General features: G+C 40.0%; 1 protein-coding gene across 3 annotated transcripts in view; it reads right to left on the bottom strand.

The window, feature by feature from the left end:
* Positions 1 to 7,597: 7,597 nt before the first annotated feature.
* LOC121288038 (PR domain zinc finger protein 2-like) overlaps positions 7,598 to 22,489 on the bottom strand; it is a 167,592-nt gene continuing 152,700 nt past the window's right edge. For all 3 annotated transcript variants that reach the window (XM_041206286.1, XM_041206285.1, XM_041206287.1), the window contains 3 exons: positions 21,994 to 22,104; positions 11,107 to 15,044; positions 7,598 to 8,111 (listed from right to left, as the gene is read on the bottom strand). In XM_041206286.1, coding sequence (XP_041062220.1) covers positions 8,085 to 8,111; positions 11,107 to 15,044; positions 21,994 to 22,104 — 4,076 coding nt within the window. In that variant the 3' untranslated portion in view covers positions 7,598 to 8,084. The remainder of the gene's footprint in view (positions 8,112 to 11,106; positions 15,045 to 21,993; positions 22,105 to 22,489) is intronic.

The raw sequence follows: 22,489 nt of genomic DNA, 5'->3' as shown, positions 1-22,489 counted from the left end.
CGTATCTGAAGCGCATCCAAGATATAACAGAGAAATGATAAAGTGCTATGTGAACACAGTGCAACAGATTCTCCCTCATCAGATGATATGAAGGATCCTCTATTAATTTCAAAATATATGAGTTATGAAGTCACAGCAGACACCAAACCGACTGCAACCTTCGCTATGGTGTATCAGCTGCCATCAGTACTTTGTGGCACTATTTGTCAACAGATGATTCATAGCTTCTACAAGAACTCCTGCCAACTCAATGCTTTGAACATGTCGATGCGCATCTTGTTTTGGGATGAGCACTGGCTTTGAGATATTTAAATCTGCAGTGTTCAATTACTGAACATTGTTCTTGATTTTCCTCCAATTTTCCACTTAGAACATAAGAAATGGGATCAAGAGTAGGCCATCAGGCTATTCGAAACTGTTCTGTCATTCAAAAAGATCATAGCTGATTTACTACCTCAACACTACTTTTCTATACTGTTGCCTTAATTCCTCGATTCCCTTAGTATCCAACAACCTATCATATCAATCAGTCTTTGACTTAAATACATTCAACAACGGAGCAACCACAGCTCTCTGATGTAGGAAATTCCAAAGATCCACAACCACTAAGTGAAGAAATTTCTCATCTCAATTCTAAAAAGGCTGACTCCTTATTCTAAGACTATTGGCGGGATTTTCCGCACCCGCCCGCCGCTGTGATCTTCCGGTCCCGCCACAAGTCAATGGACTTCTGGCTGGGGCGTCCCCTCACCCATGGCAGATCCCGCCCGTGAAGGCCTATGATTCTGAGTTTTAGCCTCGACAGAGGGAGCATCCTCCAGCATCTACCCTGTGAAGCCCCCAAAGAATAAGATAACACTTAATTTTTCCAAACTCTAGGAAATATAAGCCTAGTCCTTCCTGATAGGAGGCAATCCCCTCATCCCAGAAATCAGCTTAATGAACCTTTGTGCCATTGCCTCCAAGACAAGTATATTCATTCTTAGATAAAGAGACCAGAATTATACACAGTACTCCAGCTGTGGTCTCACCAATTCATTATACAATATTATTTCTTTAATCTTGTATTCCAATCCAGTTTTAATAAACACTAACATGTTTGCTTTTCTAATTGCTTGCTGAACCTGCATGTTGGTGTGATTTGTTTACAAGATCTTTCTGAATATCAACATTTCCCAATCTTTTGCCATTTAAAAAATGTTTTTCTATTTTTCCTTCCAAAGTGGATAACTTCTCCACGTTACCTTTGCCTTGTTCCTGCACTCACGTAACTTGTCAATATCCTTTTGCAGCCTCTTTACACATTTTGCTTATTTTCCCTCTTAACTTTGTATTGTCAGCGAACTTTTGGATACATTACACTCGGCCCCTCATCTAAGTCATTGACTTAGATTGCAAATAGCTGAGGCCCAAGCACTGATCCTTGCTAGACCCCACTAGTTAGAGCCTGTCATCCTGAAAATAACCCATATGTTCCTACTTTTCTGTACTTTAAGCAATCTTCAATTCATGCTCATATATTTCCCCCAAACCCAAGAGCCCTCATTTTGTGTAATAATCTTCTGTGTGGTACCTTATTGAATGTTTTTTGAAACAAAAATAAATGTACCACATGCAGTGGTTAGCCCTTACCTACCCTGGTTCTTGAGTTCCCATACTATTGCCTAGCTCTCTCAATTCACCAAAAGAGGCAACAGGCCATAAGTTTACCTTCAGAGTAGGGATTGCACCTATCTTTCACTTGGCACTACTCGTTAGCAGTATAGCTGGGAACAATATGCCATCCATGGGGATTTGTAGACAACATTGGCCCAGACCAACTAGTTACCACTACATTCAAGCATAAACGAATCACAGACATATTCCTGAAAGATATCTTAATTGCTGCAAAACAAAACAACTGGGAACATATGTCAATGAGTTTAAGTTGCTGTAAATTAGGAACAAATAATACATGCAATAATACTATATTCATGACTGCTGGAAGGGGGAAAGAGAAATAACGTTCACACTTCAATAATGGTTATGGGACGAAACACCAACTTGTAACTTTCCAGATCCTAATGTGTACTGATAGTTTTTGAAAGTTTGATGTGTTATAAAAAGTGGTGTAATATTATAGTGGGCAGCACCATTAGAAAGCAGAACAATCTTAAATAAAAACAGAAAATGCTGGAAAAACTCAGCAGATCTGACAGCATTAGTGGAGAGAGAAACAGAGTTAACGTTTCAAGTCCATATGACCCTTCTTCAGAGCTAAAGAGAAGCAGAAATGTGATGAAATTTATACTGTTTAATGGGAGTGGAGCAGGTGAAGCTGGATAGAAGGCCAGCGACAGGTGGGGGCTAAGGACAGATTGACAAAGATGTCATGCACAAAAAGACAAAGGGAGTGTTAATGGTAGTGGTAAGGACTAAAGGAGGTGCTGATAGTGGCATAAAGATAAGGAAGCAGAAGTTGTCAATAGCAGAACAAGGTAAGCACTCTGAGAAAGAACATGGAACAAGTAACAGATGGCCCTTTTGGGGGTGGAGTGGGGGATGGGGCGGTGGTTGGGGGAAAAGGGATAAAAAAGGGAATAAAACAATGAATAAAAATGAAAACAAGTGGATAAAACATAAAAATAAAAATACATTTTTAAAAAGGGGGTTAAAAAGGGGTGAAGATAGAGGAGAGAGTACATGGTCTGAAGTTGTTGAACTCAATGTTAAGTCCAAATGTTAAGTTGCTTTTAATCTTTAAAGCTTTCTTTATGTCATTCAGAACACTTTCCAGCTCATTTTCCACATGGATTGAAACTACGACAGTGCAATTTCATTATCATTCATAAACAATGCAATGCTTTCAAGGCATTTCACTAATGGAGTTTGCTGGCTTAAGATTAGCTGGCAACAACAGCTTAAAACTAGTCTTCAGTTCTTAAATCCTGCCTGAGAAAAAAAGAACCTAAAATCTCAGAATTGGGTTGGTGAATCCAAGGGATGACTGCAAGAAGAAAGCAGTTGAGAATCTCTCTGCTGTTATGTACAGCATAAGGCAATACTGGAGGACTAGGCACAGGCAAGTGACTCCGGAAAATAGCTTCAGCGAAAGTAACATGACTGCAACCTTTTTAAGCCAAACAATAATGTAAGGAACCTTTATTTTCTTCTGCTGAAATTTTTCAATCATTTTTTTCTTTGGGCTAATCTGAATTTTAAAAAAAACTGGGATTAAAAGTCTACTGATGACCATGAAACCATTGTCTATTGTAAAAACCCATCTGGTTCACTAATGTCCTTTAGGGAAGGAAATCCGCCATCCTTACCTGGTCTGGCCTACATGCAACTGCAGACCAATGTGGTTGATTCTTAACTGTCCTCCGAAATGGCCAAGCAAGCCATGCAATTCTCAAGGGCAATAAATGCTGGCCAAGCCAGTGATGCCCCATCCCATGAATGAATAAAAAGAAATTTACAGAAAACCACATCGATTTGAGGACTAAGTCCAAAGATAATGAAAATGCATAAGGTCCCATCACTTGCAACTTCCTTGTTTGCGTGTTCACTTACCCGCTCCATGTACTTTTACACCGCACTGCCCATCACATGAGCAATGTTCGGTTATCTGCGTTTGTATTGTCCGAAACTCTGCACTGATTGACAGGTACACCTTTTGAGCACAGCTCAAGTGTGGGATCGGTTAGTTTACTATGAGAGAGTAGAAATAGACTGAATATTAGGTGGTATGTTTTTTCTCAGAGAACAGTGAAGCTCTGGAATACAATACAGGCTGGTATGGTAGGTGCTGGCTCTCTGAATACGATCAGAGGGAAATGGACTAATTCCTGCTGAGGACAGAAATCACAATCAGAATGCAAGTGTCTTTATAAATCTTTGCAATCCTTGGTTCATATGACCACTTTGGCAGGTTTCAGTAACCTTGTTGACCCTGGGTTTTTCTCTTTTTCAATGACCGCGATTTTTAATTGGGTTGGGAATAAAACTGCCAGTGCCAGAAATCGGAAACAAAAAGCAAATATATGCAGTATACACAGCAGGTCAAACAACTTGAGTGAAGAGAAACACAGGTCATTGCAGAGTACTGTGACTGCCCAAACCAATGCTGCCTTCGCACGGCTGGGACCTATCCAATTGAGTCCCATTCAAAAGTATGTTCCTCCTTCAGAATTTTGCCATTTGCAGGTTTGCTCATTTATGAGCCTAATTCTATGTCTGGCTCTTCCAGCCCCGACTTAAATGGGAATGGTTTTCCCTTACATCGGGAATTGGACATAGGTGCTCCCGCCCAATTCTCCCAGCAGCAACCCCCCACCACCACCACAATCATGCCCAGTCCAGCAGGCTCCTTTAAATTCAGCCCATTGTGCGTACAGCCTTTGTCAACTTCCCCACAGATGTCTTTAGGCAAGCAAGGTAATACAGAAGATTACGTACATTGAATATAAACTGTGGGGTATTCTCAAAGTTCCCCATTCTAGACAGTAATTTAAAATCAATCATAGGGAAGTTAAGAGCTGCGCTGAAGCCCAGCTGTAACCAGCCTGGAAGGGTGTGATGTGGAAGTGTAGAGGCAACTTCACAACACAGCTAATCTGTTTGGTGTATGACCTGGCAGAACTTGATGCAGCTGTGTGGAGGAAGCTCTACTATGCACCTAACAGTGCTGTATGCACAACCTGAGTGTGCTTAGTGGGGTAATTTAGACAGTTTGACTCTAACTAAACCATACTGCACCCAGCCTGAAATGCCATTGGATTGGTCATGTGTGTTTAATATATATACACGCACAATATAGATTTATTTATATACAACAGTGGACACTACAGGAGAAATGCCTATAGTGGAAATCAAAGCAATTTGGGGTCAAGTTTCCCTTAGTTATGTAGGCTCAATCAGGGTGAATTAGCTGAACCAGTGCAGAAAATTGGGGAACATGAAACACAAGTCATGCCCCAAAAACACAAATTTGCAATTTCCTCAGTCTTTTACATTGGGAGGGGGGTGGTGTTCAAGGTTCAATTCACAGACTCAAGCCTCTACCACAAAACTGGTCACTCCAAGCCAAAATTGAGATATTCCACCGAATACATTCATTTTCTTAGGACCACAGGCACGAGCAGTCATGTTTTTAAGTGTTTACATATGAAAAGTATTTAACTTACTAAAAAACTGACTACTGTACAATGAAATTATTAAATGATTCAGTAAAGTTTTTGAAGTCATTTTCAGATTACTCATAGGCAGAGGACTGAACACACTAAAAATGTTTATTTTTGGCTTTAAACCCATTTTCAGCATTTAAGAAAATCTGCACCAGGTTACTGTACTGTACTAGAAGTATTTTTTTTAATGGAAAGAAATAATTTTGCTCTATTACACTGCCCAGTTGTGTCGGATTCGAGATTTTATGTTTGATCATGCAAATAAATTTTAGCGAAAACTTGCACAGAATTAACTGAACCAATGCAGTTCTAAGTGTATTTTCCCAATTGTGCCCAAAGCCGAAACTCTACCCTCTATCTTTAGTGTGACTTGGGGTAGCCCACAGCCATTGACAAAAGCTGCAATTTTGCTCCCCATCCTTAATGCACAATTCTTAATCACACTTATGAGGGGAGAACAGAGTCGAACCAAAGCATAGCCGACTCAGGGAAGGGGACCAATCACTGCCACTCCCATCACATTTCTCTGCAAATTTCAGAGATGTATTGGGGAAGAACTGGTGTATGAAGGCCAAGGAGAATATACTATATATATTCAATAAAATAGTGTGCTTTTCAAGAGAACATAGAAACATGAGTAGCAGCTCAGCCTCGAAAGTATTCCACCTTTCAATTGAATCATGGTTGAACTGTGCCTCCATTTCATTTTGTGTCTCAATACCATATCCCTAAATATCACTGTTACCTAACCCCTTAATGATCTTAATCTTGAAAATTTCAGTTGTCCAAGCATCCACAACTTTTTGGGGCAGCAGGTTCCAGATTTCCATTAGGTTGTGTGTGGGGAAAGTGCTTTCTAATTTCACTCCTGAATGGCCTAGTTCAAATTTTAAGTTTCCAAGGCCGTTTATAATTTTTCCTGAGATTTACTGCATAAAACGGAATGGAGTGCTGCTGATGGGGCATGACCAATGCTCTGTACGACTGAAGCATCACTTTTGAATTTCAATCCCCTTGAGATAAAGGCCAACATTCAATTAGTCTTTTTGATGACTTTTTTTGTACTTGTGCTTGTTTGCAAGAGTATCTAACCATCATTGTTCTTCCACAGCTCCCAGTCTGTCACCATTAAGAAAGGATTCAGACATCTTTCTCAGATCCAAAATGGATGATCTCAGACTTTCCCAGATTGAACGCCATCTGCCATTGTTTTGCCTACTCACTTAATGTGTCTGATTTGTAACTTCCTGTTTCCATCCACACAACTTACTGTGCCAGCAGTGTCACCTGCAAACTTAAACATACATCTCTATTCCCTTATGCAAATCATTAATATATATTTGGTGAAAAACTGAGGTCCCAGTACAGATCTCTGGGGAAGAACATTTGGCATACCCTGCCAATTAGAGAATGAACCCTTTATTCCTAGCCCATAAAAAAAGGCAATCTCAGCCTTGAACATTTCAATTAACCCGACATCTAGTCTTTTGGGGAAGCTTTCCAGATTTCCACCACCCTTGTGCAAAAAGGAAGTGCTCAAGACACATCAAGACAATAGTGCAACAACAATCTGGTTACAGAAACATTCTACACATTTATTCTCACAGCCCAAATTAAAATAAACCAAAAAAAAAAGAAAATTAACAATGCAATGAAGGAATCACATACATCAGACAGTGTTGCCTGAAAACACAATTTAAATAATTTTAAATATATCCTATGTTATTTAATTACTACAAACACTTCATACAATTTTTATTTCAACAAAGTCCCCACAAAAAGAAATATAACAAAACAGGAATGGTTTTGAGAGTGGGAGAGCTAAAGTGGCGTGGACTTCGCAAAAGAAGTTGATTACAAATTTTATTTTTTTTTAAAAGAGGTAGATCACTTTTAAGTTAAGAACAGAAATGGGTTGTGTGAAAAATAGTATCTCCCCCCCCACCTTCAAGTCTAAAATTCATCCGAAAAATTACAGTAGAAAGTGAAAAAGGGACTCAAGAGGAATAGATGACTTCCTCAGAGATAAAGAGGAAAATATGTTTGTTTGGGGGGGGGGGGGGGGGGGGGGGGGTTGTGTGTGGGAGGAGGGGGTGAGGGTTGAATAAAGCAAAATAAAGTCTCTATTTAAAGCCCAGAAAAAAAAACTGCAGCAGTGTTTCTGGGCATGGGACCTGGTGAGGACCAGTTTGGTAGCAGTCTTGTGCAACATTTTCAGTCTGTTATTTGAGGTGCACCTGCCATACAAAAAGGTATCTGAAAAATTATACAGCGGGAAAGAGAACGAGGGAGGAGCTGGGTGCACAGAGATAGCCTTGCACTAACATTCTCCCTTTAGACCTTTATCAGCAACAGCAAAAATAATAAATCTTATCAAACTGCATTTCCTTCCACACACACCCCCCCCCCCCACCCCCCAAAAAAACATTAGAAACAACAGAGGGGACTGAATTCCAGGTCAGTTCTGTCCCTGTTATTTCAAAGGGTACTTCTTAATGAAGACTCATACTTCCAATTGTTGCTTCGGTGACCATGCACAGCCTATGGCCTGATACTGTTTTTTTTTTAAATTTCCCAATTCACAAAGTGCATGCCAGATACCGTCTCTTTTGCCCCCCCCCCCCGCCCCCGAGTCTTGCCATTTCCCATAATCCCAGACAGGCCGCACATTCATGAAGGATCTGGTGCTTAGACACACACTGTAGAAACATTTCTTTTAAACTTCCTGCTTGCAGATGTTTGCATCAGCTCACTGGAAGATCTCTCTGAAGCAAATGACGGAAAACATGACAGATCATCAAGTTTCTTGGGTGCCTTTCAATCCGGTACGACCAATTTCTTAGACCCATTTGAATGGCAGTCTAGGCTCAATGTTTTATTTTCAGCTCAGTCATGAAAAGACAAAGAGAAACAAGGATGTTACCTCACCATCTTCATTGCAGAAACCTGAAAATTAAGAGCAAAAATTTGAGATTTGATTTCACTGCTTATGCTGCTCAGCAACTTCTTTACTATTTTCCACTATACCAATAAGCCTGAGGATCTTCTGAAAGCTTTAAAGACTTTGGAGCTACAGCCTATTATTTTGCACGATGGGACCATGTCAAAAATCATATTCTTTGTTATGTTACAAGAACATATGTCAATGTATTCAGGTTGCTATACTCAGTTCCTACCACCAGAGGTTCTCAGTGATCTACTGAAATGGTAGACTCCTTCCTCCAAACCCATGCAGTGAACACAACATCTGACAAGTTATTAGTGAAGATTGGCAGATTAAATTCCACCGGCTTTCATTTTCCCAAGGGGCATCCTTTTCTCCCCTAACTGGCAAAAAAATGTTTTGAGCTTACTGTGTAGCATGGTCACTTCTGAACCACAGGCATGCCTGTTGACTAATATAGTATTCAAAAGGATGCAATTCATAATTCTCAATCACACTCTCTTTGTAGTATATATTGAATCAACCTCTCTATAAACATTATTGCAAGAATTGAGATGTTGGGGAAGGGTGGGGTTAGGAAGATGAAGCATTTTAACAATACTCTATAGGGTCTTCTGTATGCAAAATATGAGGGAACAAAACCAGATAAGCCAACTGAAACACATTTTGGGCTTAACAGCATATATTTTCAGATTTATGGTTACTGGTATCCCTCACAAGAGCAGACCTTGATCTAGACTGCACTTTCGCTGTTCAGAATCTCGACTAATTCTACCCATGCTCCATACTTTTCAATATTAAAACTATCTTTTTTTTTAAATGATTTATGAACTCTGCTTTAACAATCATTTATCCCATGAAGAAACATTCCCCAACTTTCCCTTTAATTCTTAAGGTGATTATAATGAATTTATATCGTCCTGTCACTGTCTTAGTGGCCAATGGGAAAAAAAACCAATGACTATTAAGCTTATCATAGCCCTCTTCGCCATATCCTGATTAACTAATAAAAAATGCTTACTTCTCAAGTCTCACCATAACCCTCATCTCTAGTAGCATCATGGTGAACCCATGCTCCACCTTTTCTATTGCTTATAACAGGGTGTCCAAAACACCCCAATTGTGGCATAAAGCCTTGCACAAGTTCAGCATTACTTCTTTGTTTTTTGTATTCTATACCTCAAAGGGGAAAAAACTGTCTGCTTTATGACTTTTTAAAAAATTTGTTCATGGGATATGGGCATTGTTGGCAAGGCTAGCGTTTACTGCCTAATAATTATATATCCCCACACCTGCAGTTACCTGTGTATCTCTATACCATAGTCCTTTTGCTCCTCCATTTAAATAATACTACAATTTAAGGCTGGTTTCCTTGCCACCATATTACTTCCAAATACATTCTCTTCACATTTTTCTACATAAATTGCAGATGCGGTTCCATCGGTCCACCCGACTAGCATGTCCTTCTGCAGTCTTTACAACCAGAATACTTTATTTATCCTCTTCAGCATTTCTTCAAAGAATTTTATAAAGGTGATCAAATATGACCTGCCGCTAGTCCATGCTGAAAGGCCCCGATTAGCATGTTTCTCTTCCTTATACAGACGGGCAGTTCAACAACTAAACTAAGTGTAACTGACAATTTTCTGGATTATCTCTGTTCTTTGTTTTTGATAAGAGTGACACCATTTGATAAGGTTTCTTTTCCACAGAAGTGGAAAATTATAGCTAAAGCCTCTACTTCTTCCCCAGCTTCTCTCAGGATCCAGAAATGTAAACCACTATGCCTGTAATTTGTTTAACTTTAGTTTGAGTAATTTCTTCAGTACCATTTCATTTTGAACACTGACCTCCACTAACTTATATCTGCCTGGTTTGGTAGTTCTCAATGTAGTCTTCATATTCACCTGCTACGTAAAAAATTGAGGCAAAATATTTATTCTGTTTTGCTGCCATTGTCTCAGGCTCACCTCCATATCTTAACAGCCCTTCCCCAATCTTGGCTATCTTGCTGCTTGTAAATTATTGACAAAAGGCCTTTTATTTTTGCTCCATTTTCTCCAAAAATCCTTTAGCCTTTCTATTGATCTTTGTAATTTTCCAGAATTATCTTTATCTCGATTTTGTCTAATAAATGCCCTGTAGATGTTTATTAAAAATAAGTTTTAAAGATCACTACAGCCCAAGGTAAATCTGAGAACATTAAAATCTTTGACAATATTCACAAGGAATGTGACATCATGTAAAAATAGTTTGCTTTCTTTCAAGGCAGGTGAACGTGTTACATATGAGGAATCAACTTAAAAGTACTATTCACTTGGAACACAATTTCACTACTAAAAATGTCATTGAGAGCCAAACTAATTTGTTCTACAATTAGATTTAAGTGCCTTGTTATGTAGAATGTACAAAGAAAAGTAACAAAGAACGTTTAACCAGCCACAATTGGGATTGCCCAAGAGGTTACCACATGTTTGAGGACATTGCTGCTGGTTTTAGCAAGAAGCTAAAACAGTTACAGTACTCTGGCAGTGCACAATCTCCAGACTTCGACAAAACAAAACAGGGAACATTTCTTTTTCCAATATTCCCATTGGGATAATTCAAGTAATTGATCATTATTTTGAAGGACTCTTTTTATAATTCTCAAGTTTGCAACTTTACCTAAAGTTTGCACAACTCTTTTCCTCCCACCCACTTTTCAAATCTCTACAGCAATGCGGCTGAACCTTAAAATACATATTTCAGATGGAGAAGTGACTTTGTTGGATTACTTAAACCAGTTCACCCACAACCTTCCCACAAATTAGTCTAGAAGGAGTAAGAGATGGGATATTATGATGGGATACTATGAGGTAAGTGTGCCAAAAGTTACAGACTTTTCTTTATAAAGAAGTTTATGACTTACGTATAGCAACAAAGTTCGGACAGACACGATTTGAATAGTTTGTCAAATTTTTTTTTAAAAAAAGAACTAGATGATCATTTGTAATTTACCTGAACATCCTCTGAAGATGATCCCTGGTTTTCTTGGTCATCTTCAAACTCGCTATTATTGCTATCAATGGCTGCAGGAGCCCCACTTCGTGTAACAGCACCTGCTCGAGTTTCCTTTGCTTTCCCCATGTACTTCTCTGATCTTTTTTGCTTCATTACATTTGTTTTCCTCTGCCAAACAACTTTCTTATTCTTCATTCGAAGATACAGCCTTGGCGAAGTCAAGCCAGAAGACCGTTGCCTGGGATCGGATTTCAACTTCTTGCCCTCTGCTGGTGATGCTTTAGCTGATCTTACTGGACTTGTAGTTCTGGAGACAATAGGTGATGTGCTCGGCTTCTTTGACTTAACTGGAGGTACAGATCTCATTCGCTGCTGCAACCTTGGTGCTGAAGAAACAGACTCAGCTTGCAAGGGTCCCAACATTCTTCCTCTCCTTTTCCCCAAAAGAACAGGCGTACTTTGCAGCTTGATTTCAGTGTCTGCTGTCCTCCTGCGCTGGCTGCCTCCCTTGTCACTGCTGGCAGGTGAATGAGAGCTAGACCCTTTTGCAGGAGGGGATGCCGGTTTCTTGGGGCAACTGTATGTAACGTGTTTGTTCAGACTTCCCAGGTAAGTGAATTCTTTCTCGCAGTAAGGACAATTGTGGCTTTCTGAGCTCCTGCTTTTCAAGATGGCCTTTTCTTTGGCAGATGATCGGTTCTTCTGCGAGATTGCCTTCTGAACCAATTTGTTCTTTTTATTCTTCAGAGCGTTCATTTTGATCTTATTCATAGTCACTTTTGGCTTTGTCTCAGTTTCAAAATTAAGCCTTTTTGGCTGCCCCATTCTCCGGATGGTATTCTGCCTGACTGGCTCTGCAGCAATTGCCCCATTTTTCTTCCACACTTTCTTTTTCAGCGGGATTGCGTTCTTCTTTGGGGTGTAGCGTTTCTTGTCACTGGCAGATGCACAAACCAGGATATGTTTGTGCAGTGCTGGCATGTTATCAAAGCTCTTGCCACATTTTGTACAGTGGATAGCTGTGCTAAAGGTCTGAGGGATATTGTGTGTGGTAAAATTTACAGCCGATGACACTGCACTGGCAGGATTACGGTTATGATATTGAAATGGAGGAGGCTTAAAGCTAGGGTAGCGTTGATTGAGACCCATACGGACATCGGGGCCTTTTGGCTTTATCCCGGATGCCATTACCTTTATTGTAGTATACAGTTCCTCTGTTAAGTCATTAGAATCATCATCATCTTCTTCCCCCTCCTGAGGTGGCAATGCAGAACTTTCTCCTAGAGACTGACTTGGACAGCTGGTGGCTTTGCCTGGATCAGTGAAATTTTGAGGCCTCAGCATTCCATTTTCCAGCTCTATGTGTGTGCACTGCTGGTCAGGATGTAGGTCACGCTGATGATGCTGCAAATTGCAAAGGAATGCAAACTCTTTTTTGCAGACAGAGCATATGAAAATTTTGCCCACCCCATGCAAAGACGACCGGTGCTCAGATAACGCACTGGCCTCTTTGAAAAGCTGCACACAAAACTCACATTTGAAAGGCCATTCTTCAGCATGAATCAACAAATGCTGGGTAAGATCCTTGATGGAAAGGAAAGGAGTTTCACAGACATTGCACTGAAAGCTTTTTGTGAATGTTGTTTCAGCTTTCTCCTCTTGTACTGAAAGCTGAGAATTTTCTGCACTCTCCTGATCATCATCGACAGGGTTTTTAATGAACATGTCATGGGGGGATTCTGGTTCAATTGTGGGTGGAAGAACGCTGTTCATTTCTTGTTCGCTATCCGTGTCTGGATAGCCGTCATCTTTAATTTCTTCCTTAATGTTTATGCTGACTGGTGATAAAGCAGGAGTTACTGACTGTAAAACTTGGGTCACTGACTCTGGAAGGGGTGAAGGTACGGAGAGGACAGGAGGTGGAGGAGAAGGAGCAGGGGTTGTGACCAGAGTTGGGGTTGTGTCAGGATGAGGTGGTGCCTCTACCTCTAGACATGGCTGAGGACTGCAGTCTGAATCTTGTTTATCAATCATTGTTAGATCCGTGCCATTGTATTCATTCATAAGTACCTTCTCTAACATAGAGGTTGTGGGTTTCTTCTTCTTACTGCTGTATGAAACTGGAGTACCAACTGGCCCCATTTCCTCTTTGACTTCATTGTCGCTGCACAATTTCTTATGCAAACTCAAGTCTAAGATGGCTACCCCAGGTCCTTCCAGTTCCATTTTTATATCAGGTTGTAGTTTGATACCACTAGATAGATCCAGAGGCTGGTGAGTGCATGGAGGCCGGCTTGGTGCGTATTCCTTGGAAGCTGTTATTTTGCACATTTCAAGGCTCATTGGGCTGAGAGTTTCATCTCGGCTAGAGAGACTCCAGGCAGGTGAGCTACCCTGGCTTTCAATTTTTGGTGCTTTTAGTCCAGGTAAACTTTCGCTCCATATACGTATAAAGTCAGTGTCCTTTCCTGTGCTGCTCAGTGCCGGACTATGCTGTGGAGAATTTGGCGGTGAACTTGTTCTCCTCTTGAATCGGCTAAATCCCATTGTTGTTGCAGTTGATGTTGAAGGACCAACTGAACCATCTGGAAACAGAGCTGACCTGTGTGAATTACTTTCCTGTATCTGAAGAAGCTGCTTAAGCTTTGAAGACAAGGTATTTTTCTCCTGATGTCCACTTAAACTGTTAGTGGTCTGACCAGGAAGAGACAGACCACCAAACGAGGAGACAACTGGTGATATAGTTTCAACACCTAGCTCGGTTTTAGTCTTCGGAAATGGTGGAGGGCTGGTGGTTCGCCTCTTCTTAGGACCTTTCAGATCACTGTCCGTTGGTTCCTTTAGAAGAGAGAGTGTTACTGGAACTTGTGTTGTCGTTTTAAGGTTCTGAGGAGATTCATCAGTCACTGGATACAGCACTGAAGGCAGTCCATATGGATTTGTGCAAGCAGTGTCAACCTCAATCACCTCGCAATTGCTGGTGCTGTTGTTTGACTCAATTTTGCCATCAATATAGAAGTTCAAGTTTTCAGAGATGTTACTGGAAACATCCATGATGAATGCTTGACAGTCATCAGTCTCCTCTTCCTCCTCCTCATCCTCTTCATCTTCAGTTTCTGTGCTTGCAATGTGAAGTCCAGCAGAAGCCCTGATTTGGTCTGATGATAGATCCTGCTCCTCTGCAGAGCTCTTCCGTCTCATTCTAATGCCCTTAGCCAAGAGGTGACGCTCGTGGATACGACGTTGGTGCCGACGTAAGTTTGTGTAAGAACCAAAAGTTTTTTTGCACAGTTTGCATGGGTGCTGGATTTTTGATTCACAGCTCTTTACGAGAGAACTTTCCAGGTTTGGGGTTGTTGCTACAGAATCTGTTTTCGTGTAATTTTCCAGAGCTATAGGATTTTCCAGTCGAGTTGAAGAATTAACACTGATGTCAATTGCTGCCTTTTCAAAATCAAAATCATCCTTTTGGTGCTGTCCAGCTATGTGCATTTTCAAGGTGGGCTTTTTCTTAGGCCCAGCCTCATGGCGTCGCTCATGGCGCCTCATGTTGATGTGGGTGCCAAAGGCTTTACCACAATACCTGCATTTGAAAGTGAATCCTTCTGTGGATATGTGGATGTGCTGGTGACGTTCCAGGCCCTGCTTTGTTGTGAACCTGCGCTCACAATTTTTACAAGGAAACATGTGGGTTTCTTCAACGTCTCCCATTCCATTCTGATCTCCTTTTGATTTCTGCTTCAAGGATTTAACAGAAATTTTCTTTTTGGGCAGACTCTCAATAGAATTGCTTTCTTCAGGCATTGTTTCTGCCTCAAGAGACATTTGCAGATTCTTTGGCTGAGAGAGAACCTTCTGTGTAACTATTTGGTGTACCACTACTCTCTCTTCTGGCAAATGGGCTGGTAGGGCACAAGGTTCATCCTTCTTAGAACCTAATTAAAAGAATAAAATTACTACAAAGCAAGACTTATATTATCACTTTAGCATTAATCCACTTCCCCCTCTCACATATACATTTACCATTCAATTCTAGCAAAACTGAACAAAGGAGACTAGCCAATGTGATAAATTAATGTATTTAAGAACCGTTAGGTGATGCAGATTGATTGTTTCACTATAGTGTTCATACGATCATAGACGGCCACCATTCGGTCCATAGATCTGAACCAGTTCTCTGTAAGAGCAACTTAACTAGTCCCACTTCCCAACCTTTACCCCACAGCCTTGTAAATTTTCTTTCAGGTGTTTATCCAATTGCTTTTTAGAAAGCCCTGATTGCATCTGCATCCATCACATTCAGGTTGTGCACTTTAGATCCTTACCACTCGCTGCGTAAAAGCAATTTTCCTCATGTTGCTTTTCATTCTTTTGTCAATCAACTTAAATCGGTGTCCTCTGGTTCTTGACCCTTCTGCCAATGAGAACAATTTCTCCATCTACTCTGTTTAGACATGTGATTTTGAATACCTCTATCAAATCTACTATCAAACTTCTCTTCTCTAAGGAGAACAATCCCAGCTTCTCCAATCTATCCCACTAACTGAAGTCCCTCATCTCTGGAACCATTCTCATAAGTCTTTTTTGCACCCTCTCTAATGACTTCACAGTCACCCTGAAGTATGGTACCCAGAATTCCATAGTGAGTTTTATGTAGGTTCATTATGTCACTGCTTTTGTACTCCAAACCTCTATTTATAAAGCCCATGATCTCATATGCCTTTTTAACCACTTTTTCAACCTGCCCTGACACCTTCAATGATCTGTGCACACGTATCCCCAGATTTCTCTGCTCCTGCATCCTCTTCAGAATCTTACTTTTTATTTCATATATCACCTCGCCTCCTACCAAAAGGTACCACTTCACACTTCTCTGCATTAAATGTCACTTGCCATGTGCCCACCCATTCCACCAGCCTGTCTATGCCCTCTTGAAGTGTCTATCCTTGTCACAGTTTTCAATTCCTCTGAAGTTTTGTGTCATCATTTGCACATTTTGAAATTGTGCCCTCTGCACCCAAGTCTAGGTCATTAATATATATCAAGAAAAAGCAGCGCTCCTAGTACCGATTCCTGGGGGACCCCTCTGTATCTCTTCCTCTAGTCCCAAAAATCAACTGTTCATTTTTGAAAGAACTTTACAGCCTTTGAAATTGGGCAGCAGTTTTGTGAGCAACAGAGGGTAAAAGAAATAGAAATATTCTGGCGCTGAAGGGATGTAGCAGAGTGGAGGCAAAAACACTGATGCAAATGCTGTCATAATAATTTCAGTAAATTGTGGCAGCAGAATTTCTACGCTATCCCTAAGCGAACTGTAATTATAATAATGCATCCTAATCACTAGACATGCATGTAGTATGTACCCTGTGGATGAGAGAGAAAAAATAGGTCGCATGGGAGGGCGGGCAAGAAGGAAAAGGAGTAATCAAGGGAGCAGCATCATGTGCAAAAGCTGTTTTATTCTTTTTATTTAAAAAAAAGCATTCCACCTTCAAGAGCATACCAAAGCTGCTCTTCATGGATCTTTATAGTTTTCCCAATGGCCTCAGAAGTTTTTTCAGTGTTCAATCCCACTTACCCATAACATACCAAAATTTTCTTTCCAACAATGAAAGAACCAAATTTTATTTTTGGATCAACGTATAATTTCCTACCATTTTCAGCATTAAGTTACATTTCCATTTGTCAATACAAGAGAATATGTGAAAGAAAACTCATCTATCCTGAGCACCATTTGAAAAACCAAGTCAAGGGAACATGATACAAAGGCTGGTCAATACCAGGTAGTAGAGGCAAAACCATGCAGACATTCAAAAAGAAGTTAGATGATATAATGGAGGGAATTATAAATATTTCTGTGGAACGATGGACTAGATCAGCCAAATTTCCTCCTTCATCTGTGCTCATCTTCCTGATAATTCGGTTCCAGCAAATATGTCTCATTAAGCTAATGAAAAGCAAATTTAGGTCAGATACTAGAGGGAGTTTCTTCATACGAAGATTATTCCAAACATTCAAAAATCCTAACAGAGTCACAAACTTTGGGGTGAGCTAGAATATCAATAACAGGAACTTTAATGGTTAATTAATCTTTTCTCAGCACTTTTTAATTTTCTTAACCTACACCAGCAATCTAATTTAGCTAATTATATTCATTTAGACTGATAACCTGGATACACAGAATATTAATAATTGACTAAAGAATAAACATTAATTAGGTAAAACATGCACACTGTTTTAGGACATGCTGCTTCTTTTCCAATTAATACATCATTTCATACTGTAAATATATGAGACCACAGCTAAGGAGCATGATACTGTGATGAAGAATTCAATGATCATAGTTATTCCCCTCAGTGGCTTAGTCCTCTTCCATACCGACAGGACTTGGCTGACTCCTGCAGAACTACAGCATACAAATAAAATCTGTTGTTGTATACTGAATGGAAAAATATTTAACTTGGTGAACCAAGCATGACAACTGTAGAGTAAAGCAGCCCTGTTAATCGTTGCCTATTTTGGACTTCAAAGGTGGTCCAGAGTTGCACATCTGAAGCATCATTTAACACTGTTAAGCTTTGTTTTACCCTGTGGGGGTTACTGTTTGGAAAATGAAGGAATGATGTGTGTATTCCATGAGTATTATTCCAGAACTCATAAGTAGAATCATCTTTGAAAGAATCTTTCTGCCTTTTGAAATTGGGCAGCAATTTTTGGGCACAGGGAGGGGAAATGAAACAGGATAGAAACATTTTGGGGCTGAAAGCACCCAACTGGATAAAGGATGGAAGCAAAAGCACCAATGCAAATGCTGTCATTATGATTTCTGTAAATTGCGGCAGCAGAATTTCTGGGCAATCCCTAATTGAACAGTAATTATAATAATGCAATTTTATATTGTCATTCCAGACTGTCTGGAATGAGCATTTGGAGTTAACACTATGGTGTAAGGGGCATAGAACTGTTGTTGATGAAACTAGCAGTAGAAGCAATTTGAGTTGAATGGAATCATTACTATAAAGTGCATTGACTTAGGTACAATTCTTCCTCCAGCAACATGGGAATAATATAGTAAAATGCACCTAGTGACAACAATGGGTGCCCATGCAGTCAAGGTCTTTATGGTGTGCGTTAAGACTAGAAGAAATGCTTCAGATTCATTCTACAAGCAGTATAGGTGATTTTCAATCTTCTGGCCATCTGGAGAGCTAACCCATGGATTTCTGGGCAAAGGAAAATCCAAGTTGAAAGAAGCAAATATATTTAAAATATGCAGAATAAAGAACCCATGAAGCCGACTATGATTCACTTGCTACTTCTCCCTTTTGAACTAAGATCAATTCCACTGGTCTTTCAACACATTTATCTGGGATTATGCAACATTTCAGGTAAACACTGCATGACTATCCTGCTGCTTCAGATCGTAATGAGGAAGTGACTATGACATCAGAACGGTAATTGCGACATTATGAAGAAATTAGTTTACTGCAAGTTAGAAATTATCGAAAAGAATGTGCAAAGTATTAGTGTTTTGATTCACAAACACTGCAGTACATTTTAAACCTGTAGCTAGTTATTAGCTATATTACAGATAGCCTGAACTTCAAGATAAAAGCAAAAAACTGCGGATGCTGGAAATCCAAAACAGAAACAAAAATACCTGGAAAAACTCAGCAGGTCCGGCAGCATCTGCGGAGAGGAACACAGTTAACGTTTCAAGTCCGAACTTCTGTTGAAGGGTCATTCGGACTTGATACGTTAACTGTGTTCCTCGCCGCAGATGCTGCCGGACCTGCTGAGTTTTTCCAGGTATTTTTGTTTTTAGCCTGAACTTCAGTAGTGTCAAAAAGGACTGTCTCAACTTATGTCAACAGTCTTACAAGACAAACAGGATAAAAGGTTCCAGGGACTGTACTAATTTAGCTGATGTCAGTCAAATCATCAAATGGGCTCAAATCCCTAGGATATGGAGGATTAAAAAATTCATCTGCAGCTCTTGCTGTTTTCTTTCGAATAACTGCTGCTAAAAAGTGTATGTGTAGGCACACGGTAAGGACTGGATTAAACTTGTCTGTGATGTCCTCCATAAGCTAATAGACTAGTGACACTGACTATCAACATTTATAAATGCCATTTTGGAGAGTTACTGGATGGTTGCTGACACCAATGGAACCATACCCTAGTTAAGGCTTGGTGCTTTCACTAGAGTAAAGGAGGAAGTTAAAAATTTTGCATTTCATTATTGCACAATGCTTGCCAAATAAAATTGGCTAGAAGGTAATGAACACTGAAGTACTACTTGTTCTCAACCAGTACTATTATAAGACTGTTTCTCCAAAATGTAACTGATTGTAGTCACGCCAGTTCTCAAAACCCATGGTGACTGGCATTAGGCAATCTATTTTCTGTATTTTCCAACAATTGCAGCGATAATACTGTGAAGGAAGTGACATTGTGACTATTAGGAGTACCCAGTACTAGTAAAATGAAACCACTTTTCAGATACAAACAACCGACAAAGGAGTTAATCTAACAAGAGTTTACCTTTGCCCGAAGCAACCAGTAAGCAATCCAGATAAGTTAACAATCTTAACAAAGGGTCAAAGGTAATCTTTGCGCTGCTCTAAAATTTAACACCTGCCAAAAATCTAACATGCATTTTAATTTATCTTGGAAATCAAAACCACTTTGTAACCAAGAGAGATGTAATCAGTAAAATTACTGCAAAGGAGGTGACCATTAAGTCAATCATGCCGGTTGCAGAGGAGTTGTCTATTCTAATCCTACTTCCCTCCTGTTTTACATGTAAACATACGAATTAGGAGGAGTAGGCCACTTGGCCCCTCCAGCCATGCTCTTATTAAATAGTGGAGCAGGCTCATCTGATTGTAACCTCAACCCCACATTCTTGCTTACTCCCAATAACCTTTCACCCCATAACCTTTCCCCCATATCTTTTTATATATTTTTAAAAAATACTTAGCCAATTCAATTTTAAATGTTATAGTATCTGCCTTAATAGGCTACTTGCAGGAAAGCAATCCACATTCTAATAACCCTCTTTTGATCTTCCAGTTACCATAACCCTTTCATAACTTTGAAAATCTCTATTTAATACTCTCCCATCCCATACTTCAATGGCTATTTGCTGTACCCTTTTCCATAGCTCCAATACGGTTCCTAAAATGTGATGCCAATACTTCATGCAATAGTCCCAACTAAAGTTTAAATAACGAATCAAACAAATTCAGAATACGAGACTTAACTGAAACCTTTAAGATCCTGAGGGACCTTGACAGCGTGGATGTGGAGGGGATGTTTCCTCTTATGGGAGAATCTAGAGCTGGGGATCTGTTTATAAATAAGGGTCACTCATTTAAGACAGAGATGAGGAGAATTTTTTTCACTGTGGGTTGAGTGCCTTTGGTACTCTTGAAAGGCGGCAGAAGCGGAATCTTTGAATATTTTTAAGGCCAAGCTAGATAGATTCTGGATTAACAAGAAGGTGAAAGGTTATCGGGGGTAGGCAGGAACGTGGGGTTGAGGTTACATTCAGATCAGCCATGATCTTATTGAATAGCAGGCTTGAGGGGCCGAATGCCCCACTCCTGCTCCTAATTTGTATGTTCATATGTAACCTCTTGCTTTTATACTCAATGCATCTACAGAGAAAGAAAATTCTACTTGCCTATTTATGGCCCTGTTTGCACTCCACTCAAAAGTTCTGTACATTTGCACTCGAAGATATCTTCATTCTGTTTAACATATAGCTCCTTCATCTATCCTTTTTTCTCAAAACATAGTTCACATTTCTCTGCACTAAGCTGCAGCTATTACTATTTACCTACACAAGTTATCCTGCCCATGTACTCACACAACCTTCTACATTTTTTGCCATGAGGGGGAAATAACGCAAAAAACATCAGCCCAGGTTCTTGCACCCTATCACTATCCACTGACATGTAGAATCAAAGAATGATACAACTCAGGAGACTACCATTTAGCCCAATGAGCCAGATATTTAAATGAGCTAGCTAATTAATCCCAATCCCATGGTCTTTCCCCACAGCCATATGATTTCTTTCCCTTCAAGTACTTATCCAAGTTTCTTTTGAAAATCACCACTAAATTTGCTACCACCTTCCTTTAAAGCAGCACGTTTCAGATCATAATATTCAAGTGTGAAAAAAATTGTCTCCCATGCCACCTCTGGTTCTTTTGGCAATCATCTTAAATCTGTGCCATCTGGTTACTGACCCTTCTGTCAATGAAAAACCGTCCTTCCTTATTTACTCTATCAAAACCATTCTTGACTTTGAATACCTCTTAAACCTCTAAGAAGAACTGCTCCAGCTTTTCCAGTTTCTCCACATAACCTCATTCTTGGTACCATTCTAGTAAATCCTTTCCGCACCCTCTCCAAGGCCCTGACATTCTTTCTCAAGTATGGCGCCCAGAATTGAACTGAGGATACACCGTCAGGTCTCCAGGGTCCTGCACCCTCTTTAAATTGTACTATTTAGTTTGTATGGCCTCTCTTCAGTCATCCTATCAAAATGCATCACTTCCACACTTCCGTGTTAAATTTCATGTGTCCATCCACGTCCACCATAAATCAATTATTATCGTCCTCATTGTTTGCAATATCTTGCTGGCAAGCATGCATGAGGACACGGAATGAAGTACAAATTGGGGCCAGCACTGATATTGACTATGGTCAAAGATCTTGTCAACACTCACTCGGCTCTTGCATGAAAAATAGCCAGCAGGGCATGCTATCAGTTGGGTATTCACATTAGTGTGATAGTAATTCAGCAAGGTTTTCTGGGGAGGGCATAGGGGAAAGAGAAAAAAGGACAAGAATCTGTACATCATTTCACTTACCCCCTGTGTTTTCTCTCTCCAGTGTTGCCACAATATTAGAAGCAGCCTTGGTTTTTCTTTGTTTGAATCCTTCCTCACTTCCAAATTTCTGTCGTCGAGCTTTCTTCCTTCCTAGAAGTAAAAATCAGTAAAATGAAAAAAAGTCAAGAATACAGATTTTTTCTTCCTTTGATTTACACCAACTTAATTTAAAGTTATTGATGAGCATGGAGGAGAAAGAAAGGGGAAGAGTTGTCCAGAGATTAAAAAACAAACTATGATTTCTTGACCTTTACCCCTTTGTTCTCCCTGTTTTGATCAGTCCTAAAGACAATACGAGTTCTAACCCGTATCTTACCCAAAGCATTAACCCATTTTCCTGCAACTAGCCGTCTGCATTTGCAGTTGCAGTATTTTCAATTTAGACTTAGATTTAACCAAATATATTGTTTTGACTATTTTCACTAGTTGGAGGATCTAGGACTTGGGGGCATCAGCCAAAATTTAGGAGCAGCCT

The sequence above is a fragment of the Carcharodon carcharias genome, chromosome 15 (assembly GCF_017639515.1).
Source record: "Carcharodon carcharias isolate sCarCar2 chromosome 15, sCarCar2.pri, whole genome shotgun sequence".
NCBI lineage: Eukaryota > Metazoa > Chordata > Chondrichthyes > Lamniformes > Lamnidae > Carcharodon > Carcharodon carcharias.
The sequence above is the reverse complement of the archived record's forward strand: the minus strand, read 5'-3'. Positions and strand labels throughout refer to the sequence as shown.